The sequence below is a fragment of the Pagrus pagrus genome, assembly GCF_965226575.1.
Source record: "Pagrus pagrus genome assembly, chromosome: 9".
In the NCBI taxonomy this organism is placed as follows: domain Eukaryota; kingdom Metazoa; phylum Chordata; class Actinopteri; order Spariformes; family Sparidae; genus Pagrus; species Pagrus pagrus.
The window spans coordinates 7,407,105-7,434,652 of NC_140193.1; the positions used below are offsets into that span (position 1 = coordinate 7,407,105).

General features: G+C 43.1%; 1 protein-coding gene across 6 annotated transcripts in view; it reads left to right on the forward strand.

Annotated features, from left to right (window-relative positions):
- The window catches only part of hdac4 (histone deacetylase 4), a 138,070-nt gene that overhangs the window by 77,102 nt on the left and 33,420 nt on the right, over window positions 1-27,548 (forward strand). For 2 of the 6 annotated variants that reach the window (XM_084361260.1, XM_084361263.1), the window contains 16 exons: window positions 1,023-1,226; window positions 1,333-1,478; window positions 3,033-3,213; window positions 4,188-4,310; window positions 5,799-5,919; window positions 7,081-7,199; window positions 13,623-13,751; window positions 14,834-14,940; window positions 15,135-15,254; window positions 15,644-15,857; window positions 16,561-16,775; window positions 21,189-21,464; window positions 22,840-23,026; window positions 23,464-23,597; window positions 25,032-25,134; window positions 26,726-26,772. In XM_084361260.1, the coding sequence (XP_084217386.1) occupies window positions 1,023-1,226; window positions 1,333-1,478; window positions 3,033-3,213; window positions 4,188-4,310; window positions 5,799-5,919; window positions 7,081-7,199; window positions 13,623-13,751; window positions 14,834-14,940; window positions 15,135-15,254; window positions 15,644-15,857; window positions 16,561-16,775; window positions 21,189-21,464; window positions 22,840-23,026; window positions 23,464-23,597; window positions 25,032-25,134; window positions 26,726-26,772 (2,426 nt within the window). The remainder of the gene's footprint in view (window positions 1-1,022; window positions 1,227-1,332; window positions 1,479-3,032; window positions 3,214-4,187; window positions 4,311-5,798; window positions 5,920-7,080; window positions 7,200-13,622; window positions 13,752-14,833; window positions 14,941-15,134; window positions 15,255-15,643; window positions 15,858-16,560; window positions 16,776-21,188; window positions 21,465-22,839; window positions 23,027-23,463; window positions 23,598-25,031; window positions 25,135-26,725; window positions 26,773-27,548) is intronic. The other 4 variants (XM_084361261.1, XM_084361262.1, XM_084361264.1 and 1 more) reach the window with 4 other exon arrangements.

Sequence of the window (27,548 nt, forward strand, 5' to 3'; positions counted from 1 at the left end):
CAACACTACAAGCAAGCACAGCCAGTATTAAGTGTAATGCTGAGTGCAACAGCTAAGGATGGACTGTCCAGACAGCTGATGTAACAAGTGTTGATGTGTCCTATTTGGAACGGAGAGGACGGGGTATTTTGGCTGTTTTAAAGGAGAATAGACATGGATTTTAATTTATTGTGTAACCAAACTATACACAGATAAGGAGAAGGTTGTATTCATTTTCTGTTTCCTCTAAGTCTCATTTTCTTATCTCGAACTGAACTGTGTAATAAGCAGAACCTGACTGATATATTGGTGCGATCAACCTACATCACGTATATATCAGTATCAGAGCATATGTCGTCTGATATGCTTCAGTTTTTCTTTTTTGTTAAGCAGAAGCAGATGCTTCAGTTGTTTTATAATTATTAAATTACCAGTGAAGTTAACTGTTTCAGTGCGCTGGTATTCATTCTTCGTATCATATCTTTGTGAAGATAATGTCTTCTAACCACAATTGAGGGATCATCGCTAAGAAATGTGTGTTTTCAGTCGATATATTGATATCAGAATTTTTTTTATCCCTAGTATCGGTATTTGTATGAGAACCAAAAACTGAGCAGCGGTCAGGTTCTTGTGGTAAGAAGAATAACATTGTATGTTTGTATTAAATGACATTGACGTGGAGAACATGCGTGTGTTAACCTGTCGTAGTTAGCTGATCGAGTATGTTTGTGATTTTTTAAAGACATCTTTATTGCCAAAGATGATAATTGATTTATTGGTTCAGTTATTTTCCAAATGTCAAAGATTTGCCGGTTCCAGCTTCTTAAATGTCGGGTTAGTTGTGTTTCTTTGTCATTTATGACAGTAGATGAGTCATGAGGTTGGAGAAGTGAAGGAATCTGAAGACGTCACTTTGGGCTCTGTAAAATCATGATGAGCCTTTTTTCTCAGTTTTTGGAGGTTTTACAGACTCAATGATTCTTTGGTTTATTGTGAAAATAATCTGCAGATGAATCAATGATCGTCTCTCTCTTCTTTCACAGTGGACGTGAGCTCGGCAGCACTGCCCATGCAGGTGCCCCCCGCCGCCACAGCCATCCTACCAATGGACCTGCGCGTAGTGGACCACCCCCACCACCACCATCACCAGCAGCCCACCTTTGGCCTGGTTCCCCAACCCCACCCTACACCGCCCACCTCCACAGCCTGCCCCACATCCTCAGAGCCAGGCCGTGGACCAGTCATTAGTAAGTAGGGGATGATCTCCGGTCGTCACGTCTTGTGATTATTTCTAACACAAACAGCCCTCACCCCTGATGCTCTGAATGATAAAGTGTTGACAATCTCCCGCAGACCACCAGGAGCAGCACCTGCAGCAGGAGCTGGTGGCTCTCAAACACAAGCAGCAGCTCCAGAGACAGCTACTGATCGCCGAGTTCCAGAGGCAGCATGAACAGCTGTCACGACAACATGAAGTCCAGCTGCAAGAACACATCAAGGTGAGACATCTCATCTTCCGTCTACTCCAGATGTGTGTGTGTGTGTGTGTGTGTGTGTGTGTGTGTGTGTGTGTGTGTGTGAGAGGAGGGAATCCTTCCTTGGATACAGCTACTATAGGACCGTGCTCAGCAGAAATGCACCTTGTGAAGGACGGAGGAAGCATGTGCATGTGTACACTTAAAGTGATGTGAGTGAGTATGGTGGTGTAATTTGATCTGGTAGCAGTATTTCGGTGCTTAGTCATCGCCATGGGAACACTGGTCCCAATAAACCTGTGTGTTTGTGTGTGTGTGTGTGTGTGCGTGTGTGAATTTTGTATCTGATTCACTTTGCTAAAAAGCCTCACAGGTGTTGTTGAACATAAAAATCAGCCAATAAGGACGATTGGTCTAGAGAGAAAATAACTCATTATTGGACCGGCTCGATGATGTCATTTTTAATCACTGGTTCTTTACAAGAGGCCGGTGATTCACCTCCTGGGGTGCTTCTACCTCGGGGGGTACTTCTGCTGTTGCCAAGTGGTACATGGAGAAATCGTAGAGTTGCTTCACTAATTTGAGTTAATGATTTAATAAAGGAAAAAATACTTCCAGATATTGATTCAGCTCTAACAAGGTGTGATGGGGCGTTTGGTGTTATTCCAGCGAAAAAGAGTCTGATCACGGACACACTTTCACCTTAGCATTGATAGATTTATTAACAAAGAACAATGTTTCGGTCACAAAGAGCTTTCTCAAGACTTAACACTCATAAAGTGATTAAATACAGCCCTCAATAACATGACAGTTCAAGATCCCAAAGAACTGTCAAGTCATACACTATCTTTAAGATTCCCAACACCAAGGAGAGCGCTTTTCTAAATGTAATCATACATACAAAAATATATATATACATATACATATATATAAATACCAAAATGTGGTTCAAAAGGGTCACTATGGACAACAAAAGAGCGGATAATGCTGTGTGTGTTACCACTGTTCAAGGGTTTTAAAGGAAAAGTTATATTTACGTCAAATAATTTATATCATCACAGAAAAACTTTACAAATATAGAAAGTCTATCAAGAATCTTTGCAGTTGGTTCGGTTAGTTTTGTTTCACAGGATATTTTAGGTAGTGAGGTTGTGCTTGTGTTTTTGCAATCAAGAGTATGTGAAGGCTCGTTAGAAAGCGAGCAGAGGAGTTGAAATTCTTGGTTAAAACTAACGTATAAATAATTTAAATTATTTGCTCAAAGTGATGGATAATCTGTTGAAATAGATCACTAGCAGTAATGGATGAATGGTTGGAACGTCCAGCTCTGCCACCAAACTAAACATTGACAGCTTAATCGTATGAAGATGTTTTAACATTCACTATTATGTCCACTTTTATATGATTAATAGTTAAATAACATCCAGTTTGAAGTGAATACAAATGACTTTGGAACACAAGTGTTGGTGTTGATGGGGCGGGGGTGGGATGTGGTGTAGACTTCATGGTCCTGGGCTGTGAGGGTGCAAAAACTGTTGCAAAGTTTCAGTTGTCGATAATTTTTCTAATCCTGTGTAGTTCCCTTATTCTTGTCTCTGTCTCCCCCAGCACCAACAAGACTTGCTGGCACTCAAGCACCAACAGGAGCTGCTGGAGCACCAGAGGAAGATGGAGCAGCAGCGTCACGAGCAGGAGCTGGAGAAGCAGCAGCGGGAATACAAACTCCAACAGCTCAAAAACAAGGACCGGGGACAGGAGAGTAAGTAGTGAACTTGATTGTGTTGAGACGGTGACGCAGCTGTTGATGAGTCAGAGCAGACAATAATTCAGTGCCTTCAGTTTACAAAGCATCTGAACGTCATGCTACGATTTGATGGTTACCAAACGAGCACTGGTATGCCTAGAGAAAGTTTTATGAATCTAAAGTGAGATGGAGGAGATCAATTAGTGTCGGCAGGTGGCATTTCTGCAGTTCGGTGGTGTCGAGCTCTAAATGAAGCCGTCATGTTTTGATTTAGCATACATTCACTCTCAATCTCCCGAAACGTTGCCGACATCTGCTGTAACTGTGCCGAAGCTTTGTGTCATTTTGTCGCAGCAGGTGTCAGAGAGTCTTGGCCCTTCAGACCCTCTGTCACAGCACCTGTTCTTGTGGCACAGCAGTCAGAACAGCCTGACCTCACACCTTTTCTACAGGGAATATCAGAACGAGACGGCCAAGGCAAGCTGAGAGGAGCAGGCCATTCAAGTGGCACACATGGCCCTCGTTTCTTGTTTCCTAGCAATAAAATGAAACCAGGCAATTCACTGAAATCTGACCTCATCGCTTTAGTTTTGTTTTCTCCTCAAGCAGAATGTTTTGTTCAGTTTCACTTTGGGTCTTATTTTTGTTGCTTTGGCCTTCGTTGCATCTTTTATTTTCATTGTACTCGCCAAAGTGCTTGTTGAGATGTGGGAGCATGGCGACCTTTCTACAACAAAAAGTCAGAAACAAAAGCTGTCAGATGATCAGACAGATTGGAGATATCGGCCATAGAGATGTCTGCCTCCTCTCGGATGTAATGGGACTGGATTGCACTCTGTAGACTGAACTACAATTGCAAACAATACCAGAGTTACCTGACTGAGCTAGTTATCACGAGCGTGAGCCTCTTCTCCTTGAGTAAATGCACACTTCTTTCTGATTTCTATTGCTGTTGAGTTTTTCCTAACGTATTTTTCTGGCGCTTTAAGCACCACAACCCGAGTACCATCCAGTTCCATTTTATTCGAGAGAGGGCAGACATCTCTACGATCGATATCTCCAAACTCAGCAACTCGCATCAAAACAATCTAGAAGGATAAACAACACTACAGGTAAGAGTAAAAATATGTACGTTTGATTTTGGGGGTGAACTGTCCCTTTAATGCTGGAACAAGCTTTGACATATTAGGGTTATTTTTCTGGTAGGAGGAAACGTTTGTGGCTGTTCTTTGGTCTGTGTCAAATTGCTTTTCTAGTTGCTGTAATAGTTTTATGTTCTGCATAAACTGCAGGCAGCATGAAAGACTTGAGTCATTATGTAAAAAAAAAAAAAAAAATGAAAACCGAAAAGTGCTATGTACATAAACTTGCCTTTCTGAATGTTTTAGTGTTTATATCCACTTAAGACGAGCCTCGAACGGCCCTAAAAATGTGTTGTAGGTGCTTTCTTCCAACGTACTATAAATGTTGTAAATTACCTTTTGGGAACAGCTGCACACATGTGTACGCTAAGCCAGCGCTTGTGGTTTCAAAGTTCACATTCGGGTAATAATGAAGACGACTGAGATATATCCTAGTAAATTCCCGTCGTAAAGTTTATCAGTAAATCAGGATTGATTATTGTTAGTATGGCTGTAAAACCCTCCGATGTGGGTTGTTTCTGGCAGGCTGTCATGCGATGTTTCAGCACATATCTTTTCTGAATATATTTAATGCTAGACCCGCGTTTGGATCCATGTTTTTCTGCCAGTAAAGTCCTTTTTCCTCGACCGTTCTCTGCTGGGCAGAGTGAGCCTACAGTTTGACGTCTATGGAAAGAGCATTGGGTTGTAAACAGAGGGAGCTTTGTTAAGTACTGCAATAAATTGCATAGAAGGCAGTCTCATAAAAGCCAATTTGCTTCAGTGGCTAAGCGGATATATTGGGATGTCAGCACTTCTAGATGCACTGTGATTTACAGAGCATATATTAGCCGTTGTCACTTTCACATACTGTATTTACTACTTTCGCTCTTGGGCGCGACACGTCACCTGTTATCACTCAGTCTGCCGTATCCTTAGAAAAACACACCTCCGCTGCTTCTCCTGTATTCTCCAAGCACCTTTTTTTTTTTTTGCTTTATTTATTGCTCTCCTCACTCCGTTCCTCATTTTTTCTCTCAGTCTCTCACTCATCCACGTCTCCCTCCCAGGACAATTTGTTTGTAGCTACAGAATGAGGGTGGTAATTGAGCAGAGACCGGGAGCTGAGTGAAACCTCATGATGTTCGTCTTCGAGGCGAGTTACACAGCACTCCTGTCGTCTCCGAGGAATTTCAGTTAAACTCTGATGCAAGATTGTGCACTCTGTATGAAGGAAGAAACCCATTATCTGTCCAAGTATGGATGGATGTTGTTATAATCCTCATGTTAGTGTCACAGATTGGGCAGGAGGGTGCAGTTTGGTAGAGGCACGGAAGCACAAACTGCACTAGGAATGCAATACTGAAGGAAGTGTTTTTAAGTATGGGGCGATAAATAGTGCAGAGTTGTGTGTAAAAGTATACAAACCTTTGGTGACTTAACTCCCCGTGTCTGTCTGTGTCTCTCTGTCTGTGTCAGGTGCAGTCGCCAGTACAGAGGTTAAGATGCGGCTTCAGGAGTTCGTCCTGAACAAGAAGAAAGCCCTGGCTCAGCGAAACCTAAACCACTGTCTGCCCGGTGACCCTCGCTTTTGGTATGGGTGAGTGTCACGGCCCATCACTGCAGAACGACTTGAGGCTTGGGAGGTGACTGGTTGTACATCAATGAAGGATTTATGCCATGAAGCCTAAATCTCAAAGAAAAGCTGCATTCAAAAGCAAACGGAGGACAAAAACCTGATCTCTACAATGTTAACTTATGATTTAACGTCTTTTATTTGGAATGAAGAAAGATTTAAAAGACACAGATGAACTGTTACATTTCCGAGCCCTAACATATCATTCTTTTATGTATTTTGATCAGCCGTTTAGTTGTTTTTTTTTGTCACTCTTGCAAAATATCAATCATAAAAGCCTCAATGATGAGCGACATAAACGTCCCTCATCATCGAGGCATTGCAAACACAACAAACCGCGCGGCGTATGAACCCCTGTTGTGTGGGTGTTCCTCTGAGCGTAAGAAATTACCACCATCAACATTTAACGTCTCGGAGAGTCCTCGCCAGTCAAACTACAGAGAGAAATGTTGAAGGAACGGGGCTTTTTTTCTGTCGACGTTTGTAGTCGGTGATTGACAGCCGGTTCTCTTTGAGGTGTGTTTGTGTGTGCGTGCGTTTGAAGTGGGCATAGAGGAAAGACAATGGCACCTCTCCTGCGCTTTAAATATTTGAAGAGGCTTTAAGCAGTCAAGCATTTTCTGCCAGGGGAGGAGATGATAGAGCAATCTAAAGAGTGTGCCACCAGTGAGGAAACCGCTTTTCTATCACTGTCACCACCAACACCATTTACTCCTACCTGTTTGCTTTCAGTTCCTACATACATTTATTCGCTCCGTTATCCTCCTATTTCCTCTCATCCTGCACCTTCGACAAATTCTAAGCCTTTCTCTGCTGGCTTGAGGTGAAAAAGCAAGCAGAGGATGGTTCTCTCCTGTCTTTGTCTCTTCCTCAATTTTCCACCCACGTTGTTGTCCACACAGTGCTGCATCCTTTAAAGTGTTGACCTTGGAGGGGGAGAGGGAAGCTGTCTTTGTCACTACGACTTTTGTTTGTGTGTGTGTGTGTCTGTGTGTGTGTGTGTGTGTGTGTGTTTGTGTTTATGGAAAGTTGGTATGTTAAGCATACATGGAGCCAGACCGCACCTGACATATTCCACGTTATACTGATGTATCTCATTTTTGTAATCTTTTTTTTTTTTTGTAGAAAAACCCAGCACAGCTCTTTGGACCAGAGCTCTCCTCCTCAGACAGCGTTGTCAGCGTACAACCACCCGATGCTGGGCACGTACGACTCGAAAGACGACTTCCCTCTCCGCAAAACAGGTACAGAATGCCGCCGCGGTTTTTGCTGAGGTTTTGTTACTTTCTGACATCCGTCTTCCTCCACCTCTCAAAACCAGCCACCCATTGCATGTCTGGAAGGGAGCCCTAATCTTCCTTTTTCCCTGCATTAGCAATTGAAATGGCTTACTGGGTTTCAAAGTCAGGCACATGAACCAGCAGTCAGCCGCTGGAGGATTAAAAAGAGCCCCTAAAATATTATCACAAAAAAAAAAAGATATCAGAAGTTATTTTATGAGGTCTTTTGAACCATTCTAATGTAAATTACTGTGGGTGGATGGAGAGTGGGACCACTCTAAATTAGAATATTAGAAACCTTAAAATCAGTTTAAAAAAAGGAAAATAGTAAAAGGAAAATTGTTTGATATGATGGGAAATACTGCTATTTTTTGCTCAGAGTTCGATGATTTGTGCTGTTGATATGTAGCTGGAGTCTGGAGCCTGTTAGCTTAGCTTAGCATAAAGACTGGAAGCAGCAGAAAAACAGCAGTAACAAAATCTGCCTATCAGCTCCTCCAAAGCTCACTAATTAACGCACATATGCAGTAGTACTCCCCAAGACCTGTAAAATGTGTAAAGCATTTAATTTTTAAAATGGTGGAATTATCTTTTAAGTATTTACATTTTCTGCTACTTTATACTTCCACTCCACTCCACCACTCTTTTGGAGGCAGTTGCTTTGCAGATTGCATGAGACATCAGAGCACAAAGTAGCACATTTTTTAAATTAATTTATTTTAACAGCGATTGGATTAAAGATTGATTTGATTTGATTTGAAACACTGATTCAGAAAAAACAGAAAAATGCTGAATATCACATCTGATAATCGGCCAGGCCAATAATCGGTCGATAGTATAATATTCAGTGAATACTGTGCAGAAAAGTGTAGAGATGTTGTTCTTTCCCATTACCGAGCACAGTTTCCAGAAGGTTACTGGTCATACTATGGTTATTATCTCGTGCTTTTTGCTTTATCGTCGGGTGATAAAGTCTCCTGTTTCAGACTAACTCACACAGATACTGACAAACGCATTCAGTCAGGCTCCTTCGCTGATGTCTTGGCTCACACTGTTCAACAAAACAACCCTTGAATACTCAGAGAAGCATCCTGGGAAGCACGTTAAAACCACGGTTCCTGCCTTTCGGACGCTTCAGACTGTTATTTCGCCGTCCTTCTGTCCATGTCCAGCGCGGCCAAGCTGTGATTGTTCACTTAGCCTCAGCAGCTGCTTCGGCAGAATCGCTGCCCGCTCTCGCAGCTGGAGGCCGAGCTCTGTGTACTCTCCACTCCTGCCCACCTGCTGTGAGCTGGAGGCAGGAATGATTTATCCTGGCACACAAGCTGAAACGGCCAGTTTCAACTTTCAGGGACACTCAAATGTAATTCAGGAATTTCTAGGGGTGCCAGTGGTGCTGAGATGTATTCACAACTTAGAGTTTTACAGTTCAGGCTGACACTACAACGGACACCTACGTAGTCAAAAAGTGCTGTGCATGTGTCAGGAGAAATGGAGTTTAAGATTCGAAGGCAGCGGTCTTTGTCCTTGTGTCGGTCTTGAGGAGAGGCAGAGAGGGAACACAGACATGTGCGCACATATGGCGCTGCTGTTGTGTCAACAGTGAGGAGACATAGATCCGATGAGACAGGCGGACAGAGAGATGAACTGTGCTCAGGAGGAAGTGAGTGACGGCGGTCACCACAGTTGTGCCCCCCTCTGACGACTGGAGCTGTCACACATGACGTTTTCGCCCGTGGTGACCCGTGTTGGTGATGTGAGCGTGTAAATTGAAAATGTAGGTTAAGAAGCAGACAGTATGTTAGAAACAGGCGTCCATTGTCCGAGTCTGAGAGGCTTTTTGATAATGACTCTGAGAACACAGAGGGCCACTTTGAATGCTGCGGCAGGAAGTCTGTTAGGCCCTCATGACAGACATGGACTTGTCATGGTGACCCCTTCTCCTCCCCCACTCTCTCTCTCTCACACACACACACACACACACACACACACACTGAGCATTTAACACTTAAATCCTGCAAGATGTCCACATAAAGTACAGTTCTTCCAGCTTCTTTGTTTAAACTACATAGTCGTATATTTCCAGTCCAGCGAGTGAGTGAGGTTGTGGATCTGCATCTAACTTGAGAACAACACAACACGTAAGCTGTTACTATGGTTGTCTCCCTTTCACAAAGATAAGATCTATTTCCTCTGATGTCACTGGGGATCACTTCCTTGTTGCTCTTGCCAACATTGAATCCTCTCCACTACAATCCCCACTGGTTGTTGGCCTGTGACCATTTCCAGGTATTTAACTGAACCGAGCTCAGCGGTAAAAGCCTGGTGATTTATAATCTAACGTCATTCCCATTGGCTTTGAACTTCACACAAAGGTGGTCATGATGGCAGCATTTTAAACCTTGATGCGATATTAGGATGAGTAAAAAGTCCAAGGGCCACAAAATAGGATCTTTTTTTATTACCAACCTGCACACAGTGCTGGTAAAGAAAAAAGTCCCTTAACACATTTGTAAGAATATTCATATCTGTGCAGCATTGGAATGAAAAATCATTTCTTTATAGCTTTGGCACTTGTGTCATAAAATGGTGAAAAAAACAGATTTTCTTCGATTTCAAGTGTTTTCCAAAAGGTCCTCAATTTTTTTTTCCTTTTACAACCCAAAAGATCCTCAGGTTGCTGTCAAAGAGGAGTATAGAAGCTAAAAAGTATTCACATTTAAGAAACTGGAATCATATATTTTTTACTTAAAAAAACAGATAAAGCCAACAATCGAATCATCGAATAGTTGAAAATGAATCGTTGCAGCTCTGCTATCGAATGCAGATATTGTATTGTTTTGAAGTATTGATTCTTCTGACGACCGTATTTCTGTTTACTAAAATAAATGATAAATAATCACCTCCATGTCGTTTTCACTTGAGGATAGATGATCATACTATATTTTAAATTTTTTATTTGATAGCTTCCTTTTGGAAACGGCTACGAACGAATGCTTTAATCCACAACACAATAACTCTGTCCGTCTGTCTACATACGGTGTGTCCTTCGAACCTATCTATCTAATGTATCATCAACATATGATTTTTCTGGGAAGCTGCATTGATGAGTTTCAGCAAACTACTCTATTGATTTCCATAAATCTCCCTCCCTGTCTGCCCCGGCTTCCCCCGCCATGACAGCTCGGGACTCCCATCTGTCAAAAGAGATGAGAAACTGATCAATATGTTTTGTATCAGAGAACCAGTTTCCTCCTCCACTCCCTATTGAAATATTAAGCACCACTTATAGAGACGTTTAATCTGGTATTGATATGTCATCAGATGGGCATGCACAGGGACTTTCGTGGGTTTTGTAATGGCTATCCTAAAGTGTGAGAGTGGATACTTTGAAAGTTTTTTGACTCGAGCGGCGCTGCGTAAGACGAGACAATGAACGGAGGCCAAACACACTTAGACCAACACATTCTGAGCATAAAATACACGGTTTCTGCTAATGAAAAGAAAAAAAATAGGGAGAAAGGCTCAGCTATGAAGAGGAGAGGAAGTTATGCAAGCGGAAAGAGAGAAGTGGGGATTTAAAAGGGAAGGGAGAGAGAGAGAGCAGGAGACGGATGGATGGATGGATGGCTGGATGGATGGAGGTGAAGGAGGGAGAAAGGGCTTCAGTAAAAAATGCCAGCCTCAGCAGTAAAGCCAGTCTGGGCCCTCTGCAGCGAGTGTGTTCGCACGTGCGCACGCTGGTGTGCTTTTGCCCAGTCGGCATTAACACCCTTCAAAGTCACTGTGTCCTGAGGTGAACACCCCCGTGGCGACCAGTGCCCAGCAAACACACTTCACCCTCCTTCTCTTTCTCCTTCACTGTCCTCCTAACCTCCCTCTCACCTTCTATCTAGACTCCCTCTCTCTCTCTCTCTCTCTCTCTCTCTGCACTCCTTTTTTATCCGTCCATTTCTTAATGACTCAGGACACATAGACACAACCTTGACTGCCCCCCCTCCATCTTTGTGTGCCTTGTGTCTCCTCTTCGGTCACCTCTGCAGCCCACTGTCAGTGAATCTTCCCAGTGGAAATTAATAATATGCACTGGTGATTTGTAAAACATAACAATAAGGGTATTATTGCTAGTCTGGCTGTAAAGGGCCGTCCACGCCAAGACAGTAAACAATAACTACAAATAGATCGTTAGAAAAATCTTTCTAACTCAATTTGACGGCAGAGTCCACACGGTAACTATAACGACGACGACGTAAACCATTCAGAGCAATTTGACGAACAATAGAAACACTGACAGCCAATCAAACTACACCTGAAATTACACGGCAATCACTTTTTCTGGGGACATTTTCCTTCAAAATAATGTTTCAGGAGCGCTTATATAATATTCTTTTCTAACTGTAGCCGACCTCGTTTTATGTAAGCTAATGGATGGCATTTGGAAGACGATTTACGATGGCCGCCAAGTAGGAATAAAAATTGTCTCCGAACGACGGCAACTCTTGTAACAAAGTGCTGGATTCTCCTAACTTTTCTCATCTCTGAATAATTTCATAAAATCATCTCCTTCAGTTACTTTATAGTTATTGTTATAGTGATCGTTCTTGGTGTGGACGGCTCTTAACAAGCACAGTTAGGATGTTGTCTAATTCTAGCCAAATTCTCAGCACCATGTTTTGTTTACTCTCCTTGTCATTAACAAAAACGATCTGGTTGTCATTTCGTCATGTTCAAAGTTCAAAGTAAAAATCAAATGGGCTTAAAAATCATGTTAAATGCTCGAGTGCAGCAAATGCCAACAATCTTGTTAAGTGCCTGCATTAATTAAGTAGTAAAATGGAGGAAACCTGATTTTCAATTACAATTACATATATATATATATATATATATATATATGTATAATTATGGTTAAGTCAAGATGTCAAACCACTACAATTCCATGAGCAATAAACTAAAATTGTACTCTTGTGCGCTCTCATAATCTCTCCCACTGTCTCCTCCAGTTCAGCTAATGCACAGCATTTGATCCTGACCCATCCCATCCCTCTTAACAAAGACTTTGGAAGAGTGCCCTCCACTTAGAAGAAGCTCTTTTTTAAATAATTGAGTTTCATAAGTTCAGCAGCGTGTTCCCCTTTAAAATTGAAAGTGCATTTGAAAAAGTACTTAGACATTATAGATTCGCGATAGGTCAGCTCAACTCCACTGACCAGGAGGCGTATTGAGTGCTTGCACCTCCTTGAAGTACATTAAAACTTTGTGTAGCTTCATCCTACCTTGATTAGCATTCAAGGCTACGGGAAGCAACGGCCAGAGGGTTTGTAATGACCGTGAATAAGCCTTGTAACAATAAATTGTCAGTACGCAAAGAAGAATCAATTGCTTCCACTTGGCTGTTCCAAAAAGTCCCAGCTTCTTCTCTGAGGCTAATGAACGTAGAGTGGTCTGTTTGATACAAGTATGTGGGACCAGCAGAGGGTCATCCTTTGGTCAACCGTCCAGTTTCAGCTAATTGAATGGGAGGGAATAAAGCTGCCCGTGTCTGGGGTGGTCTGGTAGCGAGACACCAAAGCGAGATCGGCCGGAAAGGCTCGGGTCCTATCCGTGACCCCGTCAGGATTCCCAGAATTCGCTGAATGCCGGCCTCTTCTCCTGCCCGGCCTCGTGTGGAGCCCGCCAGTGCAGCTCCACGGCAAATCCACCACGTGAGCATCAGTTTGCAGAGCCCCGAGAAATATAAAAACCAGGCAGACACATACCCATGCAAACAAACATGATGACGCACACTCTCAGTTTTTAGTAATTGAAAGTGTCTGGAAACAAGCAGTGTTCATTAGCAGAGCGTGGAGGCAGCATCATTAAGCGTGGGGTCAAGAAAGCTGCCAGTTGGCTGCTCCCCCTCTTGTTGCAGCGCTTCCCACTGTCACATGGTGATGGCTAACCTCAGCTCCCGAATCTGTCGGCCAACACATACAGTTTAGCCTATAGGGACGAGCTCATTAGCCACACTACATGCCCGTGAACAAGCTCCCACTTGTGCGGCCCTGCCATCTACCGCAAAGCTGAGTGCCAGAGCCACCGTTTAGAGAGAATCTGTCATTTTCACATTTATGGGGCTAATTTGGGGTGTGACACATTAATATTTTTAGATTGAGTGGCCCAGTTGGAATTCAAATACTTAACCCTGCTGTTGCTTAGCTCTATCCACTTGGTTGGGAAATGGGATGGGATAAGCCACATTTGATGAGAAAAACACATTTTTGGCAACACATTTTTTTTTTTTATTTGAGTTAAATTGAGTGTTTCATCAAACGTGAAGGACGATTTTAGTTACTTTTTATTTTTCTCTGACTGCCATTCATCCCCCGGTTCTTCTCTGTGTCTTGTCAGCCTCTGAGCCCAACCTGAAGCTTCGCTCCCGGCTAAAGCAGAAGGTGACAGAGCGCCGCAGCAGCCCTCTGCTCCGAAGGAAAGACGGTCCCATCAGTAATGCCAAGAAGCGTTCCCTCGACGTGGCAGGTGAGCGCTCCTGTTGCTGGTTTTCTTCTATTTTGATTTTGTGTCATAATAAAGATATGTGGAATCTGAAATACCCAGTTGATATAGATAGACATGTATGTAATATAATATGTAACATATCTGCATTAAAATGTCTTAAAATGACTCGACCTGTTATATATTTTGTTGAGTTTCAAACCCAGAGTAATCCATAATTTTATTCAAGGTCACAGTGTGTTTCATTGTGTCTCCTGTTGCTATAACTTCTGAGAGTGAGGAAAGAGGTCGGCGAACATGACTCGACAAAACTTTTCTTGTTACATTAATGCCTCAGTCACGCAGATGGATTTTCATCGGAAATGGTGGGTGTTTTAAGTTCCCATGAGTTCACAGATGTCTTGCTCAATTTCTCACCTGTACACCAGTATCGGGCCCAACAATGACAAAAAAAGCCATTGTGAAGGTATTGTAATGGTATTTTAGAGTTTGTAACCTCCTAGAAAATCATTAAAAACGTCGATGACTCATCCTGCACTGCTGCATAAAGGCTTTCTTTATTTTATGATGCTTTCATGGACGTCGTTATGAAAAGAAGAACGTCACCAGTGGAGTGTGTTGCTAGGGACCGTACCTCAGCGATTACTGTACAAAAGCACAACTTTATAACTTGTACAAAACACAACTTTATTCAGTGATTTGGGTGAAACCGGCACATGTTTTATGTAGAAAGTATTTGCTGGTTCTCCCTGTGCTGCCCTTGAGCTGCTCTGCCTTGAGGACGTCTGGACCGATAGCTTTACTTGTTCCCAAAGTAACTGCTAATGAACTGATCACCAGCAGCTTTTTAATGAAACGAGGCCAGTTATAGTACGTAGTTGATTTATGGAGCTTTCTGGTAGACAGCTACTGTACATTCTGCGTCATATAATCTTCGTGAGGTTTTGAGTGTGAAAAAACAAATTTGAGTCGATACTACTGCATGAATATGTCCTAGAAGGGCTGTAAAACAAGGTCAAGGAATAATAGAGACATATTTCCTCCCAGAAATTGGCGCTGTTCAGCATGTCAGAAAAAACCCAACATCTGTGCTGTGTGTGTTATAGAGTCTGCATGCAACAGCGCACCAGGCTCAGGTCCCAGCTCCCCCAACAACAGCTCCAGTAACATCCCCAGTGAGAACGGGGTCACCATGTCCAGCAGCCCAGGAGAGGTAACCAACATGGCCGCCAGTGTCTGCACGTGTATGACTGGATGTATGTACGTGTGTGTATGAGAGAGAAGGTGGCGAGAGGTCTCCAGGAGGAAATTGGCAATAGCGATCTATCTCGATGGAGGGCACATAGAGGGAACATAAAGTACTGTACTCTGTATTTTCTCTGATGTTGCGTGGTTGTGTGTGTTCAGGCCTCGTTGCTTCAGAGGTTGGCTGCCAGGGAAGGTTCAGTTAGCCAGCTCTCTCTCTACACCTCTCCATCTCTGCCCAACATCACCCTGGGACTGCCAGCCACAGGCCCTGCTAGCACTGTGAGTACAGTCAATGGACAATATTATAATGATACAACACAGCATGACTAATTACACCAAAGACTACTTAGTTTGCCAAACATGCACTTAAAACCTACCTAATTGATGGTAGTGGTTAACATGGAAGTAAAATGACAGCATTCTCTGCGCTGCCGGTTTTCCAACACGGTTCATTAAAATCAACAACCACTGAGTTGTTATGTTTCAAGCTAGTCCACGTGTTTATATAAAAATAAATAAAGGAAACATGTCTGTCTCTCCCTCTGATTTTTCTCCATCTCACTTCCATTCTGTCTCATTTGACCTTTCTTTGTCTCGTCCATCTGCCTCCCTGCCTTTTTCCTTCTCCGTCCTTGTATCCCAATCGCGCTCTCTGTCGCTCTTTGTAGGTGGTATCTGGACACCAAGATGGTGAGAGTCGTCTGGCGTTGCCTGCGTTACAGCAGGGCATTCCTCTGACCTCTCCATTCCTGCCCACTGCCCACCTGCCCTCCTACTTGGCATCTTCAGCTCTGGACAGGGAGGGGGCTGGAGGGGGCACGGCTGGTCACAACCCCCTTCTCCAACACATGGTGCTGCTGGAGCAGGGCCACAATCCAATAGGTCAGTATCACTGCAACCTTTACTTTCTTTACTTGTCAGCAGTCAGCAGCTGGTTATTTCTTCTTCTTCTTGTTCTTCTTCTTCTTCTTCTTCCTATTCATCTTTGTCTTCTTCTTATTATTATTCTTGTTCTTCTTGCTACTGGTCTTCTTTTTCTTCTTCATCTTCTGGTTGAAGTTTCGTAGGCCAAAACATGTCTGGAGCTTCACAAACAGCGTTGCGGCATTTTCCTAAACAACTGAAGTAGATGGTGACTGGTTTTGAAATGTATTTTAATTATCTATAATTGTATCTTGTCCTGCGTGACCCAAGTCTTCGGATCTGATTTGAAAATATGTTATTTACACCGTCTTTTAAAGCTGCAATCTTCACTTTAGCTCTGAAGCTAAAAGCATTGAGAAGACTTGTATGGAGCCGTTCTATGTTTTTTGCGGGGTTGTTTTTTTTCTGTTACAAACAAGTCTTAATCTACGTCAGTTGTTCAGGAGAATGCTGCAACGCTGTTTTTCTGTGAAGCTCCAAAAATGTTTTATAGACTATGAAACTTCACCTGAGATAATGACTGAATTTTCATTCTTGGGTGACTATAGATATAGAATAAAATATGTTCATAAGCAATAGGAATAATGGCCAAAACTATAGAAATACGACTTTACGTGTAAAAAATGCTAATTCTCCTGTGATGTCTCTGTGTTTTCTGCAGTCGGTCTGGGTGGCCTGCCACTGCCATCGCCCTCTGTCTCCAAACTTGTGCGGGGCCACCGTCCCCTGGGAAGAACCCAGTCCGCCCCTCTGCCCCAGCAGCAATGTGGCCAGGCCCAGGCCCTGCAGCAGCTGGTGGTCCAGCAGCAGCACCAGCAGTTCCTGGAGAAACACAAACAACAGTTCCAACAGCAGCAGCAGCACATCATCAACAAGGTGTGTGTGTGTGTGTGTGTGTGTGTGCACATGTGTTAAGAATGGTCTCTAAGGCAACATTTGAACAGCTGTGGCAGAGCAGCCTGCTATATGTACAGTATGAGCATAAGTGAAGTTAGGAGTCTGTGTGTGTGTGTGTGTGTGTGTGTGTGTGTGTGTGTGTGTGTGTGTGTGTGTGTGTGTGTGTGTGTGTGTGTGTGTGTGTGTGTGTGTGTGTGTGTGTGTGTGTGTGTGTGTGAGTGTTTGTCCATCTACATGATGTAGATGTCATGTTGTCCGTGAATCCTGTCTTTGCTTCAAGAGGAGGATGAATCAGCCCGCAATCAGCAAGTCTTCCAGCAAGTCTTTCTTGTCTGTGTTCGCGTATCCCTACTTCTCCCCGTCACCCTGGCAACTGTGCTCTGGAGGAAGCTGCCTCCAAATATGGTCGTACAGGAAGTGTGACTCACTGCAATCCTTGTGGGTGTGTGTGAAAGAGAGAGTGTGTGTGTGTGTGTGTGTGTGCGCGCGCACAAGGTGATGAGGGGATTTGCAGCATTATTAGGTCACTGTAGAGAAGGAGATGGTTGTTAGTGTTTGTGTGTGCAGCCACCGGTGTGCATGTGCTGAAATTCCTGCAGGATTAAGCTCCATTATCTCGTGCTGTTGGGCCACTGGTGACTCCCTTCTCTCTGCTGTTGTGACTCCAGCTAATTAAGTCAAGCTAAGGTTATTTTCCTGTTGCATTCATTTGTGTTAATGCTCTTTTCAATGCAACTTAGAATATGAATTATGACTAATGAGTGTGCATTGCGCATATAAAAAATTGAAAGCCGTATTTGAGCCACTTAAGAAACAAATGCACTGAACTCGTTTAATCACAGAGGAAGATTTGCAAAAAATCAAAAAAGGACACCCTGTAATTATTGTGGGCATGTTCTGCGCCTCTACTATGAACTGATTGTGCATGTGTGAAACAGGATTCCTTCCCTAATTCAGTGTATTAAATCACAGACCACTCACTGCAGATCCATGATAATGAAGACATTTACAGCAGGCATTCCAGTTGGATAACAGTTCATACATCAGTGCACAGCAACAGCGCTACAGCAGCTATTGATCTCCAAGCAAGTGATGTTTGCTTCCTGCTTGAATCCGTCCATATTTATGTGTTAACTGGAAATTTCCATTAAATAAAACATACAGTCCACACTCTCTGTCGAGCAGAGGGCGACAGCAAGGCCAATATCACACCGTCATAAGATGTGCTCACAGACAGGAAGGGGAACTACTTCCCTTTATGGTTTGTCTGGTATTGGCCTACCACAGATAATCCAGTATGCGTCAATATGAAAACTTTTTTTTTTTTTTTTTATGACAATGCAGAAAAAAAGAGACGCAACTCACGTGTTCTGGAAGGTGAAATTACTGTTTTTTGTCAAAGGAGTCTGGTGGCTTTGAAGAGAGCAAAGAGGGATATATAACAGCTTTGGTTTTCTGTAGAAACATGTGTCTGAAGGCAAGGTAAAGCAGTGAAAATAATCCAAATGTAACATTGTTTGGACAAGTAGCTTGAACAGCCCCACTTCAGAAAGTCCAAACTAACCTTTTAGGTATGAAGCCCGCTCTCTAAATACCATCTGGAATACGTAAGGAACCCACTTGCGTTGTGTTGTGTTGTTTTAGTCAGTTAGTTTTAATTTATAATGCTTTCGGAAAGTCTTTTTGTGTCCATGGCGACTGTCAAACAAATACAACCACAACAATTACAATCGATGAAAGACATGTTACGGCAAATTACTTCACAACATCACCGATAATAAAGAATATAAATAAGTGAAAGTGACACACGCCCCATATCTCAAGGATTTGTTTAGCAGAGCTATGCTTGCAAGTGTTACACCCTCTGAGATAAATTTGGCAGAGTAGTCCGAACCTTTTTATGGCTTTATCAAAAGCAGAGATCTGTGATTAAGTGAGAATAACTTTCAGTGAGTGAGTTGTGTAATAGTGGCAAAGATGATGCACAGTCAAAGTATTGGCACCGTCACCTGCCAACTCATTAATGTTTTAGATTTAAAGGCGCACTTCCAGTAAAATCAGCAAAAGCCGCAAAACGGGTTCTGACAGTGGCATCTCCAGACACCAGAACGCAGCCATCTCAAATACTTTTCTTTCCCCACAGCTCGCTGACATATGGCTGGTATACAGCCATTTGAATTACGCCCAGGAGTCACATCCATACAAAATGTAATATAAATAAATTACATGTCCCCAGTCAGTCTTTACTTTGTTTTGTCTTTCCTTTTCTTTTTTCTTGAACAACACAGCAGCCTGCAATATGTTGAAGTACCCCCAAGAAATACTATTTATTGCTGCATAATAAAGTGAGGTTCTGCAAGAGAATACACTTTTATTTTAACTTCGAGGACGTATAGCAGCGAGTCTCGGCTGAATGATTTTAATACCGGTTCGTATTACAGAGAAAAGGACTATCATGGCTGCCATTAAGTTTAATATTTACTCCCATGTATAACGTGGTTTGGTGTGTTTACAATCAGACATCCACCACTTTGTGAGACATGAATCAACCGCAGCCTCCGCTTCTCTCCTCGTTCACATTTTTCAGTCGTGTCAGCAGTGAACAGAGGCGCTTCCTGCTAACTTAAAAGTAGGCTCTAACAGTCGGACATGTTGGCAGCGAAGAAGGGAATGAAAGAATCTTGAAACGGTTCCAACCCGAGCCTGTCGCCTGTCGTTAATTACCTCAGACAGCTACGGCAATTCAGTTACATGATATTGTTGTGGAAGTGTGCGAGAGACACAGACAGATAGTGACAAGAGTCAACTAGTGTCAAGTGTTTGCGTACACAACAACCTTCCCTTCTCCACCTCCCGCCGTCTCTGTCCTCCAGCAGGCTTTATGTCGTGTCTGTCCCCCTTATGGTTCACATCCCAGCAACTATTTCCTGTGTTGAACAGGAGGGTTGGAAGGAGAGAGAGGGAACAACAAGAGAGAAAGGAAGAGAGCAGGAGTGGATGAGTGTTTTGAGTTTGTTTGGAGAAGAGGGACTGGGATGAGGCAAGAGCCTGCGCTCTGACGTCAATGGACTGTTCCCTGGGCAATATGCCAGCTAAGTGTGTGTGTCTGTGTGTGTCTGTGTGTGTCTGTGTGTGTGTGTGTGTGTGTGTGTGTGTGTGTGTGTGTGTGTGTGTGTGTGTGTTCCATGCACAGTGGTCCACTCCAATCATGACCTACACATCAAGGTTGAGGTCTTTGACGACAGGGACAGCTGCCACAACAAGATTCCCTCTATAATTCTTCCTCTCGTTCTCCCTCATGTCCTCTGCTCACTTTTCTCCTCTCCTTAAATAAAGTCATGCGAGATCCTGCTGAGGAGTTTTTAAAATAAATGAATAACCTATCAGAGTTCAGAGTACACTTTTATCTCTATGTACAACAAGTACTCCACTAATGCAAGCTCTTGTTTGGTTAAACTCGAGGTCTTTTACATAGTGTTTTGTGCTCGTACCTGTCAGTCTATCAGCTATTTTTAGGATGAAAAACACAGACCAACACTTGCTAAAGTAGCACATCATAAATTGTTGTCCCTGATGCACTTTTTACACTGTGATCGTGCAATACAGCCACAAGAACGAGCCTTCGGTACGCCACCTTTGCTTTTTTTTACATCGACCAAAACAGGCATGATAACAGTTTTAGATAACATGTCGGTTTTCCGAAAGCATTTGAGATGTAACCTTAGCACACCAGGCCAACATTCAACCATGAGCCAATGTCAGGGTTGTTGGCAAGCATCTGCTGCCCTAATTGTGGTGGCGTGTCCCACACCTTCAGTACTAATCAGCCCTTGTCGGCAGCTTTTCCGCCGATTAAGCGAGTAGAACTGGCGGTGGAACCCGTCAGTGACTTAGATTTATAACTTATTTTTCCTCTCTTCGTCAGTGTCATTTGCAACTTTTTATCAGATATAATCTTGACTATATTTGTGTCAAGAACTGTTTTGAACGACTGTAACAGACTACTGCCACCTGGTGGTACGGAGTGGTATTTCCTCCTACACAGGCACAGAACATACAAGCCAGCTGGCTGTCAGCTGTAGTCTTTTTGGTGTGTTTAAGTTCATCTTATTATCTTGAGACACGGCTGACGTGACGTTACAGCCGGCCTTTGTCGCAGCTAGCTCTTTAATGTCAGCTCAGTGTGTCTGGGCCCTTACACACACGTCGGGCAGTGATTCCTAACAGTCATTAACCGCCCCCGTTATATGGCGGTTGATCTCTTGTCCTCTGCTCGGTGAATAAGGAGCTGTTACTAGCTCAGCTGCAGGCTTAGAGGTAGAGCAACAATGGAAATCTGACCCCCAGTACACCATCAAACATCTCACCTGAACGTCTCCTTCCATCCCCTAGATCATGTCCAAACCCAGTGATCAGGTCTCGGCTGCCAGCTCCAGCACCTCAGGGCCGGCCCGACAGCACCAGAGTCACCCAGAGGAAACGGAAGAGGAACTCAGGGAGCACCAGGGTCTCTCCTCCTCATCCTCGTCATCCTCCTCCACGTCTGTGCAGGATACAGGGCCTCTGCGAGGGCTGGTCATCAAGCAGGAGCCCCCAGACCCCCAGGAGCAGCAGGAGGAGAGGGAGCAGAGGGAGAGACAGGTAGAGAAGGACTTCCTGTTCCGGCAGGTGAGGAAGCAAGGAGAGGGAGGGAGGACAGTGAGCGGGGATAATGGAAATTGGAAACCAACTGGGTGTGAAATTAGAGTTAGTTAAAAGTTCAATCTGCTTTTCCGAAAGAGTAAAAATAAAAAATAGGAGGATTTAATTCCCATCCAACTAACATTATCTCATATATGAGTTCAGGGTTAAAGTCACTTTACATTAATATTATGGAGGAGTATTTTTCACTGGTTTTAAGGGACATGGATGAGAATTATCTAACAGCAGTGACAGATGGAGCCAGCAGTGACTGACTGAAACATTACACTGTTCAGCCCACTCTCCGGCATATTTTAAGCTATATTTAAATGTTTTTTTTTATTCCGGTCACGCAAAACAGAACATTACACATGTTCTACTAATGCAGGAGAGTAGTGTATTTTTCTGTGAATGGCTTAGGGGCTTGTGTGCCTCCTCTAACATGACTCCATATGGACAATCAAATTTACATGCTTTCAGAATACACACTGTCCACCCACACACACACAAAAAAAAACCTTGATTGCACACACAGTCTCCAATTTTCTACATTCACTATCTCTATGTTGCACTCACTTGATATCCGTGGCCACACACACGGACACATGCACACCCATACACACTCAGGACACCGTGTCCTCGGCTGTCTAGCCCATCCCTGCTGTCCGCTCAGCCAAATTCAATCAGGCACTCCTCTCACTGTCGCCATGGCGTCCATAGTGTAAGCAGACACGCCCATCTCAATTGAACGACAGGATCACTTGGTGAGACTCTCTTGTTGAGTGGAAAGCTCAACCTCGTATTTCCAGCTGCCGCGTTTCCGAGCACTTACATGAGACTCTTTGAAATGAAATCTTTAAATAGAACGTGTCTCAAAAAAAATTCACGTTTCACTTTGCCTGCTGTTTTGTGAGGAATTAGGTGGATAATTATTTGTCTCATGTTCAAGGCTGCTCCCATTATAGTCACATGAAAAGAGTGATTATTCTGTGAAGTGAAGAATAAGATGGTTTTAGATTAGCAGTTTCCATTATCCTTGTCAGAAGACAGCTTTAAGCATAGTCTTTACAACTGAAAGCTCATGTGAAAGTGGTTAAAAGACCTCTGGGTTGTTAACCAGTCAGTCAGATCCAAACGATTTCCTTGAATCGCTTCAATATTTATATAGTGTTGTCATGTAATCACTGTACAGAACAGAGAAGCAGTATGTCACTATGTCAAACATTATTACAGCCTCTGGATTCAGCCCATATTTGCAAGAATCTGGTGCCATCTTCTGGCAAGAGAAGGATATTACAATCAGCAGTCACTCAGTATGCCACTCTGTGTGTGTTTGTGTGTGTGTGTGTGTGTGTGTGAGCAGCAGGCTCTGCTGTTAGAGCAGCAGCGGATCCACCAGTTGAGAAACTACCAAGCCTCCATGGAGGCAGCCGGGTTATCGGTCACCTTCGCCGGGCACCGCCCCCTCTCCAGGGCTCAGTCTTCTCCGGCCTCCGCCTCCTTCCCCATGGTAGTACCAGAGCCGTCTGCCAAGCCTCGATTTACTACAGGTTTGTTGAAAAATTATAATAATATAGGTCTTACGGATACACTTACACGCTGCAGCTAAAAATGCTCTCATCCGTCATAAAGAAGAGCGGCAAACAGCAATCTAGAAACACACTTTCATCGGGCTGATTGCAGGTTAGAGGAAACCACGCGCCCATAATGAGCCACAACACAATGGCTGCGTACACGGACGAGGCTGTTGCTAGGTATTTTGGGCCCCCTGATGATTTCACCTACTACAACTGTAATTTACGATACAGAAGCACCTCATCTTTCTGGAACCTCTCCGCATGACCTCTTGTTTATGATGAAGCAGGTGTAAAAGATAATTGCTCCATAAGACGTGCAGAGTGATTATAGGAATCCCGTCATGACAACTGTTCCTGTCCTTGTTTTCTAAGATATATAATTACTCGTAACCTCTGTGTGTGTTTTCCAGGTCTGGTGTATGACTCCTTGATGCAGAAGCACCAGTGTATGTGTGGGAACACCACCAGTCATCCAGAGCACGCTGGACGCATCCAGAGCATCTGGTCCAGACTACAGGAGACAGGGCTCAGGGCGCACTGTGAGGTGAGGCTGCAGTTACACTTGGCTGCAAGATGTACAAGACATGGAGCTGCGTAAACGCAATATATGTTAAACAGTTGATAACATCTAATAGATTTGAATTGTCTTGTCCTGGAGCTCCAGTGAGCCAAGTATTAAAAATGAGCCAAGCTGGTTTGGTGCGATTCTGTCCTCCTCCTTCATCTAAATTACAGTCTGTACGCCTCGTTTCTCCATCTACCTGTAAAATCATGGAATATGGTTACAATAGGCTGAGTGCACAATATTGCAATGATGGAGAGAATTAAACAAATTAAATGAATTATTATCCTTTTCAGTGTTTGATTGGTTTAAGACAAACCACTATGTGATCACTCGTAACTGGACAATGTTGCATTTATTTCGTCTTTTTATTGGTTTATTGTATATGTGTATCTGTGTATTGTTACTTGTAATGTTCATGTTTTTGCTACTTGCCCAGGCACTAAAGATGTAAATTAGCATTCTCGGCTAAGTCAAGTCATAGCGTTCTCTGTCATATGCTAAATATAAGAAACAAGTTTCCCTGTACAATGAAATTCTTCCACTACAAATGCCTTTTTACAATAAAAAAATTAAATGTTAGAATAAAAATATATCAAAAGTATACATGATAAGAAGAAGAATTGGATAAAAAATATATACAGAATATGTACAATGTGCAACACGAAATGTGCATATTCTTGCAATAATCTTGCTATAATCCGGCATGTTTACATCTTGTGTTTTTATACTGATGTTCATCACCCTGCTCCGTCCCTGTAAAATAAAGGAATTAATAAAATGAATAAATAAATTCATGAGTAAGGCCAAAACTAATAACTTAAATGGCACTTAATAGAGCACACTTCTTATTTTTTGTGGAAATCTGTTCAGTAGTTTTTGTGCAATCCTGCTGACAAACCAACAAACACATTTTATAACTTTCATGGTTTTTATACAGATGCTGCAGCAATGTTAAGCAATGCTGTGTACTGTTATTTATTTCTCTCTGTTAATGTATTTTTTTTTATTTCTAAACTTTAACTTTTGAAAAGATTCAAAGGTTATCGGAGAAAAACGTGCCACTTTTCAGCTTTGAACTGTAGGTGGTCATGATGACCAGAAGGGGGCAGTGTGTGGCCATTTCATCCCAACACTTGGCTTCACCAGTAAAAACAATACATTTTGAGGTTATGGGTTGAAAATGAGCCAGCTGTACTCCTAAATCCTGCTTTAAACGTTCAGACACCAATGGACCTCCTTATGTGCACTACCTCTTCTCGACTACAAGGCAGAGCATCCTGACCGTCAAACAATGTGACTACTGTGATGCAGCACTTCACTCTCTCCTGGATCTAGCACAGATTAGTGCATAATGTTGTCCCTCTCTCTCTTTTATCCCTCTCTGTCTTCTCCTCTGTCCTACTCTGTGAGCAGTGCATCCGCGGTAGGAAGGCCTCACTGGAGGAGTTACAGACGGTCCACTCTGAAGCCCACGTCCTGCTGTACGGAACCAACCCGCTGCGGCAGAAACTAGATTGTAAGACACACAATAAAACTATAAAACTTATGACGAAGTTGATCTAGCAGCTACAGTGTAGATTTCTAGGCAGTAATCTTTATTACCCTGCTAAAATGTGGATGCTTTCAAACTGACATGATCGAGTGTTGAGATAAATAATAATTCCTCAGTGCTTCTCACTGTTTAACAAGCACAGCGGGCCAAAGATTTAGCGCACAGGTGCAGTTGTAAACAGACATCACGCTGCACATACTTTATCTCTGTGCACGTATACACGCCTCGTGCATCAGACAAATCACAGACTTGAGTCCTTCATGTGAATCTGCAGCGTCTGTTAAAGGAATCTGCGTTAATGCTTAAACCGTGTCATAACAAAAGGTCCGGTCTAATAAAGTCCTGGAGGTGTTACGATAAGGTGAGGAGCCGCTGACGCTTGTTAACTAAAAGTCGCACAGGCTGCTTAGTCACTTAGCCTTTGTGGCTTCAAGTGCAGGTGTAGTTTGTGTGTGTGCAAGTGTGTGTGTAAAAAAAACTAAGGGGCAAACCCCAGTGGTCATCTTAGCTTTCATTCCAGTGGAGACATAAATTCCCCTTCTTATTACTGCTTACACAGGAGAATTACCAGATACTCCTGTGGAAGGTCCAGCCTACAGGTGTTTTTGCACACATGACGACATGAAAACGGAGAAGAAAGTTATAAACCCACAAAGATGGCAACTAGTCAGGGATTAAAGTATTCATAGACACTCTATTGAATATCTGTCGGACACCGTTGAGCACATGTATTTTGGCTGAATGACTCTTGGACCCCCTCACCTTAACTAATGCGAGTGCCACGCTCTGCCCATGGAGTTTCTGAGGTCTGCTGTCGTACTCATGAAACTTTACACTGATCCTGTTGTCAACACTGGATTGGGATTAGTTTGAAACTTGGCAGTTATGTTTTTACTTTGAAACATTTCTTGAGAAATGTACTGAGAGGCGAGTAAGTCTGTTAGATTAAACATCTGCTGGAGTAAAAAGTTTTGATCCCTTCTACATATCGAGTTTTGTATGTGGGGCTGCAACTAATGATTATTTTCATCTCATGTCACAGTTAAGTGATGAATCGATTGATAACGATCGATTGATGGCAACTCATTTTCTTTTTCGATTGATTAATCCACTAATCGCTGCAGCTGTAGTGTGCAGTTTATTTAGAACAAGATGTAAATAAAGCTTTTGTTATTTGGAGGAAACTCTATTTTCCAGACCACATGGTTTTCTGTTTATTTCTAACCTGTCAGAAAACTGGAGTTTATTCATTTCCACTCGCTAAAACAAAACAAGAGCGAACTCTTTCTGCCTCTCGACTCTTGAATCCTCCTGAAGAGGGAGAGGGTTTGATTATCAGGGTTACGAGATCCTTTCTTTCCTTTCACCTCGCCCAATTAAAGCTCGCCCCTGTATACTCTCGCTGTTTAGATTAGGTCAGAGAGTCAAATGCTCAGTTTCAGGGGGTCACGCAGCCGGTTGTGCCTGCGAGTCCAGAAAGTTACCTCTTCACCTGGTAACCTTTCTTTTTTTCCTCTATCACTCTTTTCTAATTCTCCATTTCTTTCCTTTTCAGGTTCAGTGAGCCCCATGTTTGTGAGGTTACCATGTGGAGGCATAGGGGTGAGTAAGTTAAGCCAAGTTTTTAAGTCACTTCACAAATATTCACGCTATAATTAGGTATTGGTAATTTGTGCGCCTGATATTACTTGGAAATTGCCCGGTGTTAGTCACGCTGCTTTATTCAGTGGAAAATTGTTGTAATAGACTGTTGCATTTTTTACAACATCGTGTTAATCTAATCAATACCCAACTGGCTCTGCTGCGTCTGACGCTGTAATGAAACAAATGAGCATAGTTTCAGCATCATCAAATAGTAGTATAATAACTGTTTCCCTTCGCCCACTCTCCCTCTGCCCCCTGCCTAAATAATGGTCCCATTTGTTCTCGTTCCACCAAACAAACACACGCACACACAATCCTAACACACTTGCGCGCACACACACACACACACACACACACACACACCACCCCTCAAGGACCAGAGGCAACAAAAGCTGTTGCTTGCCTTTCCGCCGTGTTTGTAATTATAACCAGATGTTTTCAGCATACGAGCTGTGTGTGTTTGTGTGTGTGTCTGACTGTGTGTTTGCGTGTGTGTGTGGGGTATGTTTTTGTTTGTGTGCATAGCAGTGTGTTTGGGGATGTTTGTGTGCTAAGGCAGTTGTTGGAGAGTTGGAGGTTCTGTCTTTTGAAATAGATATGTTAGGATGGTCTCATCTCACACCTGTGTGTGTGTGTGTGTGTGTGTGTGTGTGTGTGTGTGTGTGTGTGTGTGTGTGTGTGTGTGTGTGTGTGTGTGTGTGTGTGTGTGTGTGTGTGTGTGTGTGTGTGTGTGT